General features: G+C 33.2%; 1 protein-coding gene across 1 annotated transcript in view; it reads right to left on the bottom strand.

Moving 5' to 3' along the window:
• Positions 1-217: 217 nt before the first annotated feature.
• The window catches only part of LOC114341112 (glutamyl aminopeptidase), a 256,934-nt gene continuing 240,086 nt past the window's right edge, over positions 218-17,065 (bottom strand). Inside the window, exon 13 of the mRNA XM_050645538.1 lies at positions 218-357. Coding sequence (XP_050501495.1) covers positions 278-357 — 80 coding nt within the window. The 3' untranslated portion in view covers positions 218-277. The remainder of the gene's footprint in view (positions 358-17,065) is intronic.

The following is a 17,065-nucleotide window of genomic DNA, read 5'->3' as shown; positions in this document are numbered from 1 at the left end:
TTTCATGATGTAATTGCGGCAAGTTTCCAATTCAGAACCTCCCACCCAACGTAATTTTCCATATCATGAATTTAAATACGTAAATACCTAAACAAAGTTTTCGTTATGATAATGCTCGCATTTTCAGCTTGTTTAAGCTGTATCTTTAAGGACTTACATTTATTTTATAAACAGGTATAATATAAACACCAGAAGTTTTTTTATTTTTTATTAAATATACATATACAAACACTTTTCAATCCAAATGTCAAAGACTTGTCTTGATTACGTTCGGATCTTATTCTTTTAGATTTTTTCTAAGCCATGTCGCACACTGGGCTAAATGATTTCGGTAGTCTTCATTTTGAATTATGGATACTGTTGAATAATAAAATAAAATCAAATTAATTATATCAATATTACTAACTATTAATTAATTATATGGTCCACAGTACCTACATCGACCTTTTTGGAACATGATTACAAAAGTCTTAAAAATGGTTTTAAATACTTTGTTTGAGCGAGTCTACCACTTTCTGAAAAAATTCAGAGTGCAGGTTAGACGCGTTTCTGCGTCCCGAGTCATTTACGTTGTCGGACTAACGAAACGCAGCTGTAAATTTGTCGGACAAGAGATCGAAAATGTTTATTAATTAAATATAAGTACTTTCAATTGAACAACAAAGACCAAGAGGTAATAGAAGGACTGATAAATAAAAACACACATTTGTGCAATACAAGAAACCAAGATGAAAAGTCAAGGGCAAAGAGACTATAACCAATATATTTTAGCACATAGTGGAGTGAAGAAAGAAGTACGAGCACGAGCAAGCGTAGGTATACTTGTTCATAAAACATTTAAAGATAACATAGTAACTGCCATTATATTGGTAGGGAAGCCCAAGCGGGGATTTTTGCAGTTACTCGAGCACGTCAGATTATCATATAGGGAGAAACCTGGTACCCTGCAGATGTACCTCTACCATATATTGGTTCTTAACATAGGGGAGTTCGTTAAGGGGGGCCCGAAAAAAAAATCTATTCTTAAAAATACTGGAAATTGTCAGATTAAGATAAGGTAAGTTAAGTACATGCATGAATGCCATATTTAAAATTCAACTAAAAAATAAATGGCAAGATCTGTATGACAGAAAACAAACAGGATTAAATTATAAATCATGTCAAGTTCAAATCCCAAGGCTAAGATGGTTCCACAAAGAAAAACAACAAGAATTTTATTATTACTATTAACAGAATAAGAACAAATCAAGCAATGTCACCAAGTTATAAATGTAAAATTGGTTTAGTTGATAATTCCTTATGCTTATGTGGTGAACTGGGAGACTTAACACACATTATACTTGATTGTCCATTAAATAGTAAAAGCACAGATAAATTTTATAGTGAAGTAATTAATAACAATTATAACAATTTATAATTTTCAATAAGAATATTAATATACTGTATTATTTATATAATCACACCAAGAGGTGCAAAATGCAATTGTAAATTGCTAACAATGTCTTCGTTAGCAATTCTGCAAATAATTCCATTTTATAACACAAAACAGAAAATTATACACATTACCTTTTACCAAATTAATAATTTATCCACTATACAGGGTGTTCGGGAATCCTTATTTCTTTATTTTATATTAATTTAAGCATTCATTTATTTATTTCGGGTAGAATAAGTTTGGATAATTTAATAATTATATTTAGTTACTTTTGTCTGCCCCCTGTAAAGATGATGCAGAATAACCTTGTGTGTCTTCTAATTTAAATAAATGCTTCATATCAATTAAATTATCCACAAGCGTAAAGCATATCGCTTTAAGTACGCATGTATCAAACTGGACATGCGTTAAGTACCTTTAGGACAAGGTACCACTACTGTGACTTCGCTTCAAGCTTTTAACGAAAAAGGTACTCCCTTTCGTGATCTTTGACTTCGATTAATTATACACGATATAAGCTTATTTTGCGTCATTTTTAAACCTTGTAAGCTTCTATAAACGACAAACGTTATAGGCTTTTTATTAACAGTCACTTTTTTGTAACTTTTAAAAACTTTACAATACGATACCTAAAGTAAATTCTCGCACATATTTTTGAATCGAGAAATTGAACGGTACATCGGTTTCTAGTTTTTGCTTTTCTAAACCTGTGGCTAATTATTATTATCGGTTAATTTGATGGGTTTACGTTAATTAGGTTTTCTTGTTTATTTTTATTTTGATTTTCATAAATAAAGTTACTTGCTGTTGTTCGCTTATTTATAACAAAACAATTATTATTTGAATTACGTTTATTATTTAAACCACTTGTGTCTTTGATTAATAAATTTTTTATTCGCTATTTAGAATACAAATCAATCAAATTTAAGTAAATTTTATTAGAATACTAATTTGTTAAATTAACTTTCTAACATGCCTGATAAATTAACAAAAGCCAACTTAAAGCGTACTACCGCTTTTAAACGATTACAGGAAACTTACGAATGCCGTCTTAAGGTTTCGAAAGATGAGTCTTTAAAGCCTGAATTTCTTGCTAGAGCCAATGCTATTGCTGGCACTTATAATGAATTTCAAAGTAATCATAACACTGTCATTTCATTAATCAATGATGATGAATTTTCTTCCTATGATGAGATGAGATTAAATGCTGATAAAGCCTTTTATGGAGTTTTATCACTAAAACATGATTTTTTGTTAAATGACTCATCTTCTCAAGCGGCAAACATGTCTACTGTAGATAATTCTAATTCTTCTAACCGTAGAAGTATCGTAAACCTTCCAAAGCTTTCCTTGATGCGTTTCGAAGGTTCTTATAAAGATTTTCCTACTTATTTTGATGAATACTAACCTTTTGTGTAATGTGGTTTGCCTAACTAGTTCCACTTACAGTATACGAGAATCCATTTTACTACAACAACTAGTTTAATGAATTTTACATGATAATTTCCACATTGGGTGTGTTGTTACATCATTTCTAATTTCAATAATATTTATACCTTATTCTTAAATATGACAGGTTATGTTAAAAACTACCTGTGGAACTGTCGTTTGTCTTGTCATCGTTCCGAGGTTCCTAACCATTTCAATTTCACTTGCCGTCAAACTTCCAACATGTGAACAAGTCACATCCAAGTTTCAGATGTTACCTAGGGCAAATTAAATTATATTTTAAACATCAAGGCTTAAGGTAGCTTTTTATACTTATGTTTCCTTAACGGACTACTTGAAATGGGCTTTGACCCACATATTTTTGTAAAATAGCATTTTGGTGGCTAACATGTACATTGCACGTGAGTATAACCTAATATTTTTTTAACCCTAGTCAAAATTTCAACATCTTTGCCCTTTTTATCAGGTTATATTCATTTTAGGTAAGCACTGATGATGACTGGTAAACCAGTCGAAAACTAGTTATGTGAATTGATGTGGCCCTTTTGAGGGTTTTTTAAATATACCTTTTATACAGCATTTATTGTTTTTATTTTGATGTCTTTAACAGTCTAATCCACAATAATCCTGACATATCTAATGTTGAAAAGTTTCAGTATCTGCTTACTTCTTTGGGTAATGAACCCCTAGCTTTAATCAAAGGCATTCCTCTTACTGAGGGCAATTATACTGTAGCATACGAAAAGCTGGAAAAAAGATATAAAAATACACGTATCTTAGCTAGCCACTATTATAATGAAATTTTTAATGCTCCCTCAATTTCAAAGGCAAATTCTTTTGAACTAAGAAAATTATTAAGTGTCTTTTCAGAAAATGTTGCTGCTCTCAGGGTAATGAAGTTGCCTGTAGATCATTGGGATTTTTTGCTATTTAACATGCTTCTTAATAAATTAGATTCAGAAACCAGAACCAATTTTGAACTGGAACATAGCCTTAGCCAGGAATTGCCAACTTATAGGCAATTAATGTCGTTTTTAGATAGACAATGCATCGCACTGGAGTCTGTTCAGTATATTGCTTCGTCATCTCACAATCCAAAGGTGAACAATAAAAAACACGTATCTAGTATTCTGGTGGAATCCAGTCCAAATTCAGTTGAGCAGTCTAAGTGCATCTTATGTTCTTCGCCTCATGCCTTATATAAGTGTGGAATATTTCTTTCTAAATCCCCTCAAGAGAGGTTTTCTATTGCTAAACAACACAAACTTTGCGTTAATTGTTTAGTTTCGCCACACTCTATGAGGAATTGTGGGTCATCTCATAAATGTCGTGTTTGCAAATTCCCCCATCATACAACATTGCACTTTGATAAAAAATCAAACGATACAGCTTCTGAGCAGAATTCAAACGTTCAGGTTACTTCTTCCAACCCCTCTGTTGGTCCGTCAGTGGGTTGCAACCCGTCTACTAGTTCTTCGATTACCAATACCCTTGTAAATACTTACATCAATTTTAACTGTATTACAAGCACCTTATCACTTCCTCAATCAACTATTTTATTGTCAACCTGTGAAGTGGAAGTAAAGGATATTCGAGGTAACTTTACCACAATACGAATTCTTCTTGATACAGGTTCTATGGCGAATTTTATTTCTGAATCTTGTGTTCAACGTCTTGGCCTTTCAAAAAGAAATTTTTCAATTCCTGTTGAAGGTCTCAATGGAATATCATTGGCTGCAAACAGTGGTATAGTGCAGTGCACAATGAAACCGTGTGGACAAATCGATCCAACATTTTCATTTGAAGCCATTGTTCTTCCTAAAGTATGTTCAAATCAGCCAAAATTCCTAATTAATCCTTCTGAGTTGACACATCTTCAAACTTTAAAATTGGCAGATCCTAAGTTCCACATACCTGGTCCTATAGACATGTTAGTTGGTGCAGAACTCACTTCGGTTATTTTAAAATCGGGTAGAATTTTTGGAAATCCAAATCAACCAGTGGCATTAGAAACTGTTTTTGGATACGTTCTTCAAGGTAAAGTAAATTGCCTCCCTAATGATTCTTCTATAAATACTCTTGTTAATTGTCATATGTCTCTTGAAACAAATATCGACACGCAATTAAGAAAATTTTGGGAGCTTGAGGAGATTTCTAAATCCTTACCTTTATCCTCGGAAGATAAAAAATGTGAAGAAATATATGTCTTTAACTGTCAGAGATTCTACAGGTCGATTTTTTGTCCCGTTACTTTTCGTCAAGAAAAACCTAAATTTCTTAATACTTATTCTCAAGCCCATCGACGTTTTTCGATGCTTGAAAATCGTTTTAGAAAAAATCCTGATTTACGCACAAAATATTGTAATTTTATGCAAGATTATTTAGATAAGGGTCACATGTCTCTCGTTCCTACAGAGCATAACCATTCTCCTTTGGCCTATTATATAGCCCATCATGCAATATTTAAGGAACAAATTTCCGAATTCGAGATTGTATCTAAAATAAGGGTAGTCTTTGATGCAAGTTTGCGTGACATAAACGGTGTATCTCTAAATGACACCTTACTTGTAGGTCCAAAGCTTCAGAAGGACATTGCTAGTCTTTTACTTAGATTTCGATTTTATGCCTATGTCTTTGTTTGCGAAATTAAGCAAATGTACAGACAAATTAATGTGATTGCCGACTATTGGGACTATCAACGTATTCTATGGCGTTTCTCCCTATCCGAACCTCTTCAAGAGTATCATTTACGCACTGTGACATATGGTATATCTTCTTCACCATATTTGGCACTACGTACCTTGTATGAACTCACAGCTTCTGAAGAAAATAATTATCCTCATGTAGCTAAAGCTTTAAGAACTCAATTTTATATGGACGATAGTTTACTGGGAGCTAATGATATTCCCTCAGCCTTGACTCTTCAATCTGACTTAATCGCAGTTATGAAAAGAGGAATTTTTGAACTTGGAAAATGGGCTAGTAATCACCCTGATCTAATTACTCATCTTTATGCTTCCGATTGTCAGAACTCATCTTATAGTTTTGATAAGGACGAACCTTCATTCATCAAACTGTTGGGATTAAAATGGGATCCGTCATCAGACATATTTTCCTATTCCTATGTCCCTTTTGATCGCTCTTGTACCAAGAGACACATTTTGTCTGAAATTAGTAGGATTTTTGATCCTCTCGGATTTATTTCACCCTGTCTTCTGCTTGCAAAACGTCTGCTACAAAGATTGTGGGAGCTCAAGGTCCCTTGGGATGAAATCTTATCCGACGAGATTACCGAAATTTGGACAAAATTCAAAACGGAATTACCAAATCTCGCTGATATTAAAATTGCTCGTTATTTGGGTTCTAAAGCCATATCTCGCATCGAGTTACATGGCTTTTGTGACGCCTCTCAAGTAGGTTATGCTAGTGTGGTTTACTTTCGAATTGAAGAAATCACTGGTAATATCAAAACCTTTTTGGTTAGCGCTAAGTGCAAGGTTGCTCCATTAAAGACCCAGTCTATTGCTCGTTTAGAGCTTTTGGCAGCAGTTCTTCTGACTAACTTAATTAATTTTGTTCAAAGGAGTTATGAGGGCTTCATAATGTTTGACGCTGTATATGCGTGGTCAGATTCTATGATAACTTTGGCTTGGTTGTCTTCTTCACCAAGTCGATGGAAGACTTTTATAGCTAACAGAGTAAGTCATATACAAGAAACTGTCCCTAATTCTAGTTGGCATCATGTGGCGTCTTCACAGAATCCTGCCGATTATGCAAGTCGTGGTCAAAGTCCGCTTCAACTTCTAAATACTTCTATGTGGTGGTCAGGCCCTCCTTTTCTTTCTATGCCTAGAACCACTTGGCCCTGTCAGCCTACAACTGAATCTTACTCTGATTTATCAATAGAGATCCAAAAAGAGGAAAAACAAGTTGCACTTGCGGTGACAGTTAATAGTGATAATTTTCTATTTAATTTACTTAACCGATTGTCTTCTTTGCTTAAAATTCAAAGAATTTTAGCTTATGTTATAAGGTTTATAAAAAATTCTAGGTCTAAACAAAGACTCAACGAAAACAAAATCCTTACTCCTCAGGAAATAAATTCTTCACTTATACCGATCATTCGATATGTTCAGCTGGATGTTTTTTCTGATATTTTTCTTAAGATTAATCAAAATCAGTTACTGCCAAAACCTTTTCGTAAATTGGCCCCATTTGTGGACCCAGATGGTTTACTTAGAGTTGGTGGTCTGCTTAAAAGATCTTCTTTTAGTTATGACATTAAACATCCTATCCTTTTACCCAAAACACACAGACTGACAGAATTGATAATAGAATCAGTTCACAACTCATATTTTCATCCTGGTTTAAAGACTTTGCAATACTTGTTGCTTCAACAATATTGGATCTTATCCCCTAAAGCAGCAATTTATAAATGTTTATCTAGATGTATTACTGTTTTCATTCTAAACCCAAGTCATATAATCCGTATATGGCTGATTTACCCTTGTTCCGCGTTTCTCAGTTAAAGGCATTCTCATCAGTTTGCATTGATTTCGCTGGTCCATTTTCGTTTTTAATGAGCAAACATAGAGGAGCAAAAACTTTTAAGGGTTATGTCTGTTTATTTGTTTGTACCGCTACTAAGGCCATTTATTTGGAGGCCACATCTGATCTTAGTTCAGAGTCATTCTTAGCAGCTTTTAGACGTTTCATTGCCCGAAGGGGTAGATGCAATCATATTGTAAGTGATCAAGGCACTAATTTTAAGGGTGCTAATAATCAATTAATAGAACTTGCTCAAATTACAGCACAAAAATTAGACATTTCTTGGAATTTTAATCCTCCCGGTTCTCCGCATTTGAATGGATTGGCCGAGGCTGGCGTCAAGTCATTTAAATCATATTTTTACCGAGTTATGGGAAATCAAATTTTAACCTTTGAAGAATTCTATACAGTTCTAACACAAGTCGAGGCTATTCTAAATTCTCATCCCTTGTGTCCCATTAGCTCAGATCCTAATGATCTGCAGCCACTTACGCCTGGACATTTTCTGATTTTCGAATCGTTAAATAATCCGATTCCTGAACCCAATTTAGAGCATTTAAGTCTTAACAAACTAAGTCGTTGGCAGCTACTGCGACGTATCCAAAGCGATTTCTGGAAACGTTGGTCTTTAGAGTATATTAACACTCTTCAACAAAGACACAAGTGGACTAAACAGTCTCCTCCGGTTTCTAAAGGAGATCTGGTAGTTATTAAGAATGAGCAGCAAGCTCCTTTGCAATGGGAACTTGGTCGTATTGTTAACGTATTTCCGCGACAGGATGATGTAATTCGCGTTGTCGAAGTCAAAACTTCTCGCGGCACGATGCAACGACCGGTGGTCAAGATTTGTCCTCTTCCAGGCAATTAGGCAATGTAACTGCCTTTTTTAATTAAGTTTAACTTTAGTTTTATTTTTTTTCTTTCTCTCTTACTTTGAAAACATTCGTTTTGGCGGGGTGAATGTTCGGGAATCCTTATTTCTTTTTTTTATATTAATTTTAGCATTCATTTATTTATTTCGGGTAGAATAAATTTGGATAATTTAATAATTATATTTAATTACTTTTGTCTGCCCCCTGTAAAGATGATGCAGAATAACCTTGTGTGTCTTCTAATTTAAATAAATGCTTCATATCAATTAAATTATCCACAAGTTTAAAGCATATCGCTTTAAGTACGCATGTATCAAACTGGACATGCGTTAAGTACCTTTAGGACAAGGTACCACTACTGTAACTTCGCTTCAAGCTTTCAACGAAAAAGGTACTCCCTTTCGTGATCTTTGACGGTACCGTCGTCCGCGTCCCACGTTCATCGCGAATTCCATGGAAGGAGTCCAGAATTGAGTCACCCATTGGATCTACAAGTTTACCATATCCTAAACATCACCGATTTCCAGGTAAGCGATATTGTGCAAAGCTTGTGGAAACATAATTTTAAATTCTTTTTTTTACAACTCAGTTTTCATATTTCCTGCAGTTTTCATAACATTTTGAAACACAGGGTGTCCAGAAACTCTACCGACAAACGAAGACAAGAGATTACTCAGATTATTTTATTCATAGGAGATTCTGACCAATAGAAAGCTACAGAAATCTAAATTAAATCGATAATTTTTGATAATTTCCCGTTGTCAAGTATATTACGTCAGATGCCCTTCGTTGCTACGAAAAAATACATTCAGTGACATTAATGACAATTAATGTTTTAAAAATTATAAAAGTGATGACTTTCAACCGTGAAATATTTATAACAACTGTGTGTTTAATTGAACTAATTTGTATTTACATAAATAAATTACAATAAAATGTTGGTTCTGAGCAGTTTTATTCATGAAATAATCGCAACAAATTTCACTCGATCTCTAAAATTAATATAGAATTTTTGCCCTCGTGACACTTTGAAATAATTTTACTCGCCTTCGGCTCTTGAAATTAAAACTGTCAAAGTGACACTCGGGAAAAATTCAATAATTTTAGAGCTCTTGTTCAATTACTACTGATAATTTTAAAACAAGTTAACCCAATTCACTCAGTCCGAAAATGCTTCCTAAGGGAGCCAAAGCTATTTGAAGATGGCCTCTTGTAATTAGTTTTTCTTAAATACCTCCAGAAGCTAAACTTTTAACCATTTTTGACTCTGGATTATTAAATTGTAAAGTATTCTAGTACTAAAAGGTACACTTGCTTTAAGTCGATAGGATACACCGTTTTCTAGAAAAATCAATTTGAAAATTTTTCGTTTTGTGAATTTGCATAAAAAAAATCAAAAAACTATTTAGAAAAACGAAAACTGGTGTGTTTATTTATATTCCAGAGATAAAATCGATTTCATTAATTGCGAATTTCTAGTACCGGTCATATGCGTCCGTTTTGGATAGGTCAACGGTTATTTTATCGCATAACTTTTTTATCTTTAATTTTTAAGTTTTTTTGACGCTAGATTATTAAATTATGAGGTATTTCAGTACTAAAAGTTACCCTTGCTTTAAGTTGGTAAAATACACCGTTTTTTTAAAACATTTTTCAACTTTTTTTCAAATTCAAGAAACGAAAAATTTTCAAATCGATTTTTCTAGAAAATGGTGTGTCTTACCGACTTAAATCAAGAGTATCTTTTAGTAGTAGAATACCTCAGAATTTAATAATCCATAGTCAAAAATGCTTAAAAATTAAAGACAAAAAAATTATGCGATAAAATAACCGTAGCCCAACCCAAAACGGACGCCTATGACCGCTACTAGAAATTCGCAATAGATGTAATCGATTAATCTCTGGAAGATAAATATGCGTACCAATTTTCGTTTTTCTAACTAGAACCGTTCTAAAGAGATTTAAGAAAAACTAATTACAAGACGCCATCTTCAAAGAGCTCTAGCTCACTAGCATTTTCGGACAAGGCGAATTGGGTTAAATTGTCTTAAAATTATCTGAGGAATCTCCTGTCTTCGTTTGTCGATAGAGTTTCTGGACAACCTGTGTAATCGTGAAGAAGGAAGATTTTTTTAATTAGAAAAATATTTATGTGTGTTTATTGTTTATACAGTGAGCACGTAAAGGTTGGAATAAATTCATTTTCTCGAGAATGGACGATTTTGGTAAAAAATCCCAAAACAGGTCAATTTTTATTTTCAAATTGCGACTTTTTGACATATGTATCATACTAGTGACGTCACCCATCTGTACGTGATGAAGTCATCTATAATTTTTTTAAATGAGAATAGGAGTCGTGTGATAGCATATTTGCAAGGTAGTTCAATTCTCTATTCAGTAATATAAACATTAACTAATTATTTATACAGGGTGTCAAAAAAAAATTTTTTTGAATTAAATTTATTGACAAAAAGAAGAATTTGTGTAATATATTTAACTTAAAGTACATTTTACTGCTGTCAGAAAAAACAGGAAATAATGTTTATTTGACAAATAAATATTGTTTTTTGCGTAAACTCAATATTAAAGCCGCCACCCACCTTCCTCTTAACAGTTTGAACATTTGATTTAAGCGAAAAGGAAGGATTATTTTCCAAATAAACATTTTTTCTGTTTTCTGAGAACAGTAAAATGTATTTTGAACTAAATAAATTACATTCATCCTTCTTTTTATGTCAATAAATTTAATTCAAAACAATGTCTTTTGGACACCCTATATAAATAATTATGTAAATGTTTATATTACTGCATAGAGAATTAAATTACCTTTCAAATGAGCTATCACACGACCCCTATTTCCATTTAAAAAAATAATCGATGACGTCATCACGCCCAGATGGGTGACGTCACTAGTATGATATGTATGACAAAAAGTCGTAATTTAAAAATAAAAATTGACCTCTTTCGGGATTTTTTTCCAAAATTGTCCATTCTCGAGAAAATTAATTTATTCCAACCTTTACGTGCTCTCTGTATGTATGTGTATGTAAGTATGTATGTGTTTATACAGAGAGAGTCTGTAATTTGGAATAAATTCAATATCTCAAATACTAATTGTTTTTTTGGAAAATTCCCAGACCCGTCGATTACTATTTCAAATTGTCCTTTTTGACATACAATAATAATGTATACAGGGTGTACAAATTTAGAGATATGACGTCATTGTTGATTATCTTAAATTGCAACACTGTCATTTTGATAGCTATTTTGATAGGGTGTGTAAAGTTATACACAACTCTAAAATATCAAATTTTAATTCTCTACCATTAACAAGATAATAGAAAATTTAAAATAACATAATAAAGTTATGTCTGTAGTTTGGAATAAATGCAATAATTAAAATACTAATTGCTTTTTTGAAAAATGCTCAGACCCGTGGATTAGTATTTCAAATTGTCATTTTTGACATACAATAATAATGTATACAGGGTATCCCAATTTAGAGATATGACGGCATCGTTGATTTTCTGAAATGGCAACACTGTCATTTTGATAGCTAATTTGATAGGGTGTGTAGAGTTATACACAACTGCAAAATTTCAAATTTGTATTCCCTACCATTTACAAGATAATAAAAAATAACAAAGTTATGAAAAACAAGTAATCTCAAATAATAATTGAATTTAATTATTTCAAATAAGCAAATGCTCATAAAGTTGCCCATTGACAATTTGACAATAATTGAGGGCAACATTATGAGTATTTGCTTAATTGAAATAATTAAATTCAATTATTATTTGATTATTTGTTTTTCATAATTTTGTTATTTTTTAGTATCTTGTATGGTAGGGAATAAACATTTTAAATTTTGCAGTTGTGTATAACTTTACACACCCTATCAAAATAGCTATCAAAATGACAGTGTTGCCATTTAAGAAAATCAACGATGACGCCATATCTCTAAATTCGGACACCCTGTATACATTATTGTTGTATGTCAAAAATGACAATTAGAAATACTAATCGACGGGTCTGAGCATTTTTCAAAAAAAAAACACTAAGTATTTTAATTATTGAATTTATTCCAAATTACAGACATAACTTTGTTATTTTTTATTATTTTGTAAATGGTAGGAAATAAAAATTTAAAATTTTGCAGTTATGTATAACTTTACACACCCTATCAAAAGAGCTATCAAAATGACAGTATTGCCATTTAAGATAATCAACGATGACGTCATATCTCTGAATTGGGACACCCTGTTTACACTATTATTGTATGCCAAAAAGGAAAATTTGAAATACTAATCGACGGGTCTGAGCATTTTTCTAGAAAACAATTAGTATTTGAGATATTGAATTTATTCCAAATTACAGACTCTGTATATTTTATGTGTACGTATGTGTGTGCATATATATCTAGATATAATAGATTTTTATTAAGTTAGTTAAATATATGTAAATGTTTTATAGTTATATCATATATTCTGGTTATGTAATATTATGCTTAAAGTTGTTCTGAAGCTATTTTCTTGTGGCATTTTTACAATTTTAACTATTTATAATGGGAAATAAGCCACAATATTATTAAAAATATTAATAATAAAAATCATTTTTTAATAATATTGTTTATTTATTTATTTACGGGCCTTACCCATTATTACAGAATAATTTAAGAGCTAAAATATACATTAAACCTCAAAATAAATTATAAAAATATGTAAATATACGTAATTACAATCACAAAATGGTAACATTACACAGACATTATCACAGGTAATAAATTGACAAATATTATTTGGACACTTAACACTAAATCACCTAGCTATCCATAAATATACTTATAAATTTATAAATTAGTGTTCTTCCCCAAGCGCTAAATCCTTAATAAAGCACACAAAGCGTCGTTGACTTATACTGAAATCAATGTTCGGAGATAAGTTATTGGCTGTCCTTACAGACCTTGAACTAAAACTATTAAATTTTACATTAGTTCTACATAAAGGTTGTTGAAACATGAGGTGAAATCTAGTATTCCTTGACGGCACTGCCAAACCAATACAGTACAGTAGATCTGGGCAATCAGCAATACCATTAAAAATTTTGTATAGATTCTGTAAGTCCCTACATTGCCTGCGAATCTGAAGAGGAGGGAGAGAAAATCTCGTGTGAAGTGAATCATAGTTGTAATGGTAGTTGTCAGGGGGATCCACACCAGCCTTAAAGGCCAAATACCGCAAAAATCTTCTTTGCACTTGTTCTAATTTGTGTACATGGCATGTATAGAGGGGATTCCAGACTGAAGAAGCATACTCCAATAGGGGTCTGACCAATGAACAATACAATAGGCGGATTGCTGAGAGATTTGTGAAATCTCTTGTACATCTCTTGACAAAGCCAACCATTTTAAGGGCTCTAGAAACAATCTCTGCGACATGAAATCTGAAGGATAGAGTATTGTCAAATAAGACTCCAAGATCCTTAGTAGCTGACATATTGATCAAGATGGTGTTAGAAATTGCATAGGGAAAAGCCAAGGGGATACGCCTTTTAGAGAAATACATGGTGAGGCATTTTTTTGGGTTTAAATCCATGCAATTTTTTTCACACCAGTCCACAAGTCTGGACAAATCTGACTGCAAGTTGATACAATCAGTGGTAGAAGAGACAGTTTTGAAGCATTTTAGGTCATCAGCAAAACATAGAAATTCGGAATATTGAAAGCAACTCTGGATGTCATTTATAAAGATGTTAAATAACAAGGGTCCCAAATGAGATCCTTGAGGCACACCAGAAGGTACTTTTATCTCCTTAGATTTAAAGCCTTTGACCTTTACTATTTGAGATCTATCAGACAAATAGCTGCCGATCCAGCTCAACAAACTACCACCCAAACCTGCTATACTCAGCTTATCCAATAAAATTGTATGATTTACCCTGTCAAATGCCTTAGAAAAGTCGGTGTATATACTGTGTACCTCACCACCACCATCCAAGACACCTGACAGAAACTCACTGTAAACTAGTAAATTAAGCTCAGTAGACCTTCCATTTAGAAATCCATACTACTGGGGTATTATTGTTAATGATAACACTGATGTAAGATATTTTGTTACTATTTTTTCAAATAGTTTTGGAATTACATTTAAATTGCAAACTGGCCTATAATTGCACACATCAGCTTTATTCCCTGATTTGTGTATGGGGGTTAAGAAGCTAGTCTTCCAAAACTCAGGAAAATAACCAGACTTCAAAGAAGAGTTAAATATCATATAGAGAGGACGAGAAAGTACGAAACTACATGATTTTAGAATAATGGGGGGTATTCCATCTGGCCCTGGACTCTTGTTGGTTTTTAGATTACAAGTCTCCTCATAAATTGTTGAAATACTGATTTGAAGATCATTTATGCTGATATCATTAAAAGATAAAGATTCAACCGCCTGACAAACTTTTGTTGAGTAAACAGTTTTAAAATAATCTGCAAATAGATTTGGAAGATCAGGCCCCAGTTGGCAACTCACCTCGTTGTAAAACATTTCAGATGGTAAATCATTAGATTTTCGTTGTGAGTTGACATAGGACCAGAATTTTTTCACATTACTCTCATTGACAATAGCATTTTCCGAGCTGGACACAAATTCATTGTAACAAGTTTTAGATAGAACTTTACATTGTGATCTTAATCTTGAAAAAGTAATATAATCATACCTACTCCCAGATTCTTTAAACGCTTTGTGTGCTTGCTTTTTTAAAATAATAACATTTTTTAATTCTTGAGAGAACCATCTTGGAAAGTATCCTTGAGACACTTTTTTTTGTGGTACTACCATGTGTATAACTGTGTAAAGAACATCATAAAAAATATTAAGCATGTCATTGATAGAATGTTTTAATAATATCATGTCCCAATTAACCTCTTCAAGATAGCTATTTAACAAATTAAAGTCTGCTAACTTGAAGTCATAATAATATTCATCCTTGGTTGCATTAACTACATTAAGTATGACTATCTGATATTCTTAATGTTACATTCAGGGGTGGATGGTAACTATCCTCAGGGACCAGAGCATCATCTGCCAAAGTCACAACTACTGAAAGGGCATTCGAACCAAAAACCAGGTCCAGGGTTTTGCCCAAATGGTTGGGAACATTGATAAGTTGGTACAAATTGTGAAAAGCACATAAGTTTGACATCACCTCAATTGATTCGGCATCCTGGTGCAAAGTATCTGGAGAGTAGATGGCATGAGAACAGAACTGGTCAAATGTCCATGAGGCCTTCGGCAAGTTAAAATCTCCAAGTAAGAGCATTGGGCATTGGTACTTCTCAGAGAGGCTGTCAATATTGTTACTGAAAAGTTGGTATTTTTCTGGAGATGATCTTGGTGGAATATATACACATCCTATAACGGTTTTATTAGAACCAGTGCCAATTTGAACAAATAATTGCTCCAGGCCGGGGCTTGACTCCACCAATTGAGCAGGGATATTCTTAGCGACAGCTATCAACACACCACCTCGCCTTGAAGCATCACTGGTAGTTGCATTACGGTCCCTTCTGTATATATTATATTCAAACAGCCCAAGCTCAACATCAGAGATTTCTTCTGTAAGCCATGTCTCACTTAGCACAATTACTGAATTATTGTTAGAGATAACATTACTACGAAGAACATTCAGTTTGGTCCTAAGTCCTCGAACATTTTGATAAAAGATATCCATATTCCGGTGAATTCTGGAATGAGAACTTGATAAGGAAGGCCCCTCAATTAGTTTTTTCGTGCAAAAATAAATGGGGTACCTTTTCGATATCTGATACTCACTTGTTCGCCTTTCGCTCTACGATCATTTAGTTCTTGCAATAACTTTTTTTCGCATTCTCGTTGTTTAGAGGTGAGATCGAAGTTTACAAAAACTTCTTTCTCCTTAAGTTTGGAACGATTTTTCACAATGTGGAGAACATCATCTGCTGAATTAAGCACTACCTTCAAAGCCCGGGCTTGATTCCTGTTGGGTTTGCCCATTCTTGATAAATGTACTACTTTTGGAGGAGTGTTTGTTACCTGTGCAATTATACCTTCTACCTGTTGTCTGTCCTCACCTTCAGGCACATTGAAGATCATAAGATTTTTCGACCTTGTTTGGCGTTCTTGCCACTCGAGAATAACTTCATCCTGTGCAGTTGGGTTAGCATTATGAGTTGCAGACATAGGAGGGGTGGCCTTTAATCCTTCGATTTCCGTCTTTACAAGAGATTTAATGTCTTCAAGGCTTGAGGCAAAGCATGTTTTAATACTTTTCATGTCTTACTTTTTAGTTCAGCCATTTCATCCTCCAGAACAGTGACACGGTCTAAAAGTTGCATAGTATCACTTATTTTAGGAACACATAACTTGCATATGTAAGGCATTACTCGGCTACTCAATACAATGGTCCTAAGTTCTGTGGAACTTATTCCCGAACATTTCCTGCATAAAATTTGTTTACAGAAGTCACATGGGTACCCAAATACATCAGTAGAATTTTTTGGCTCCTTGAAAACACAGATTTGATTGCAGGTGAAACATGTGTTGACATTTTAGGTTAGATTGATTTTGAACACTTGAAATAAATAAACTAACTACGATTTCGGAGCTTCCTAACAATTATACAGCTTAAACACAACATACACTAAACATTCACACCTCTTATAAACAAGTATAAGAGTTAAAAACACCAAATTATTAAAAATATATGCTCTTGTTAAATGTAAACATGT

Source organism: Diabrotica virgifera, chromosome 3 (genome assembly GCF_917563875.1).
Source record: "Diabrotica virgifera virgifera chromosome 3, PGI_DIABVI_V3a".
Classification (NCBI taxonomy): domain Eukaryota; kingdom Metazoa; phylum Arthropoda; class Insecta; order Coleoptera; family Chrysomelidae; genus Diabrotica; species Diabrotica virgifera.
The sequence above is the reverse complement of the archived record's forward strand: the minus strand, read 5'-3'. Positions and strand labels throughout refer to the sequence as shown.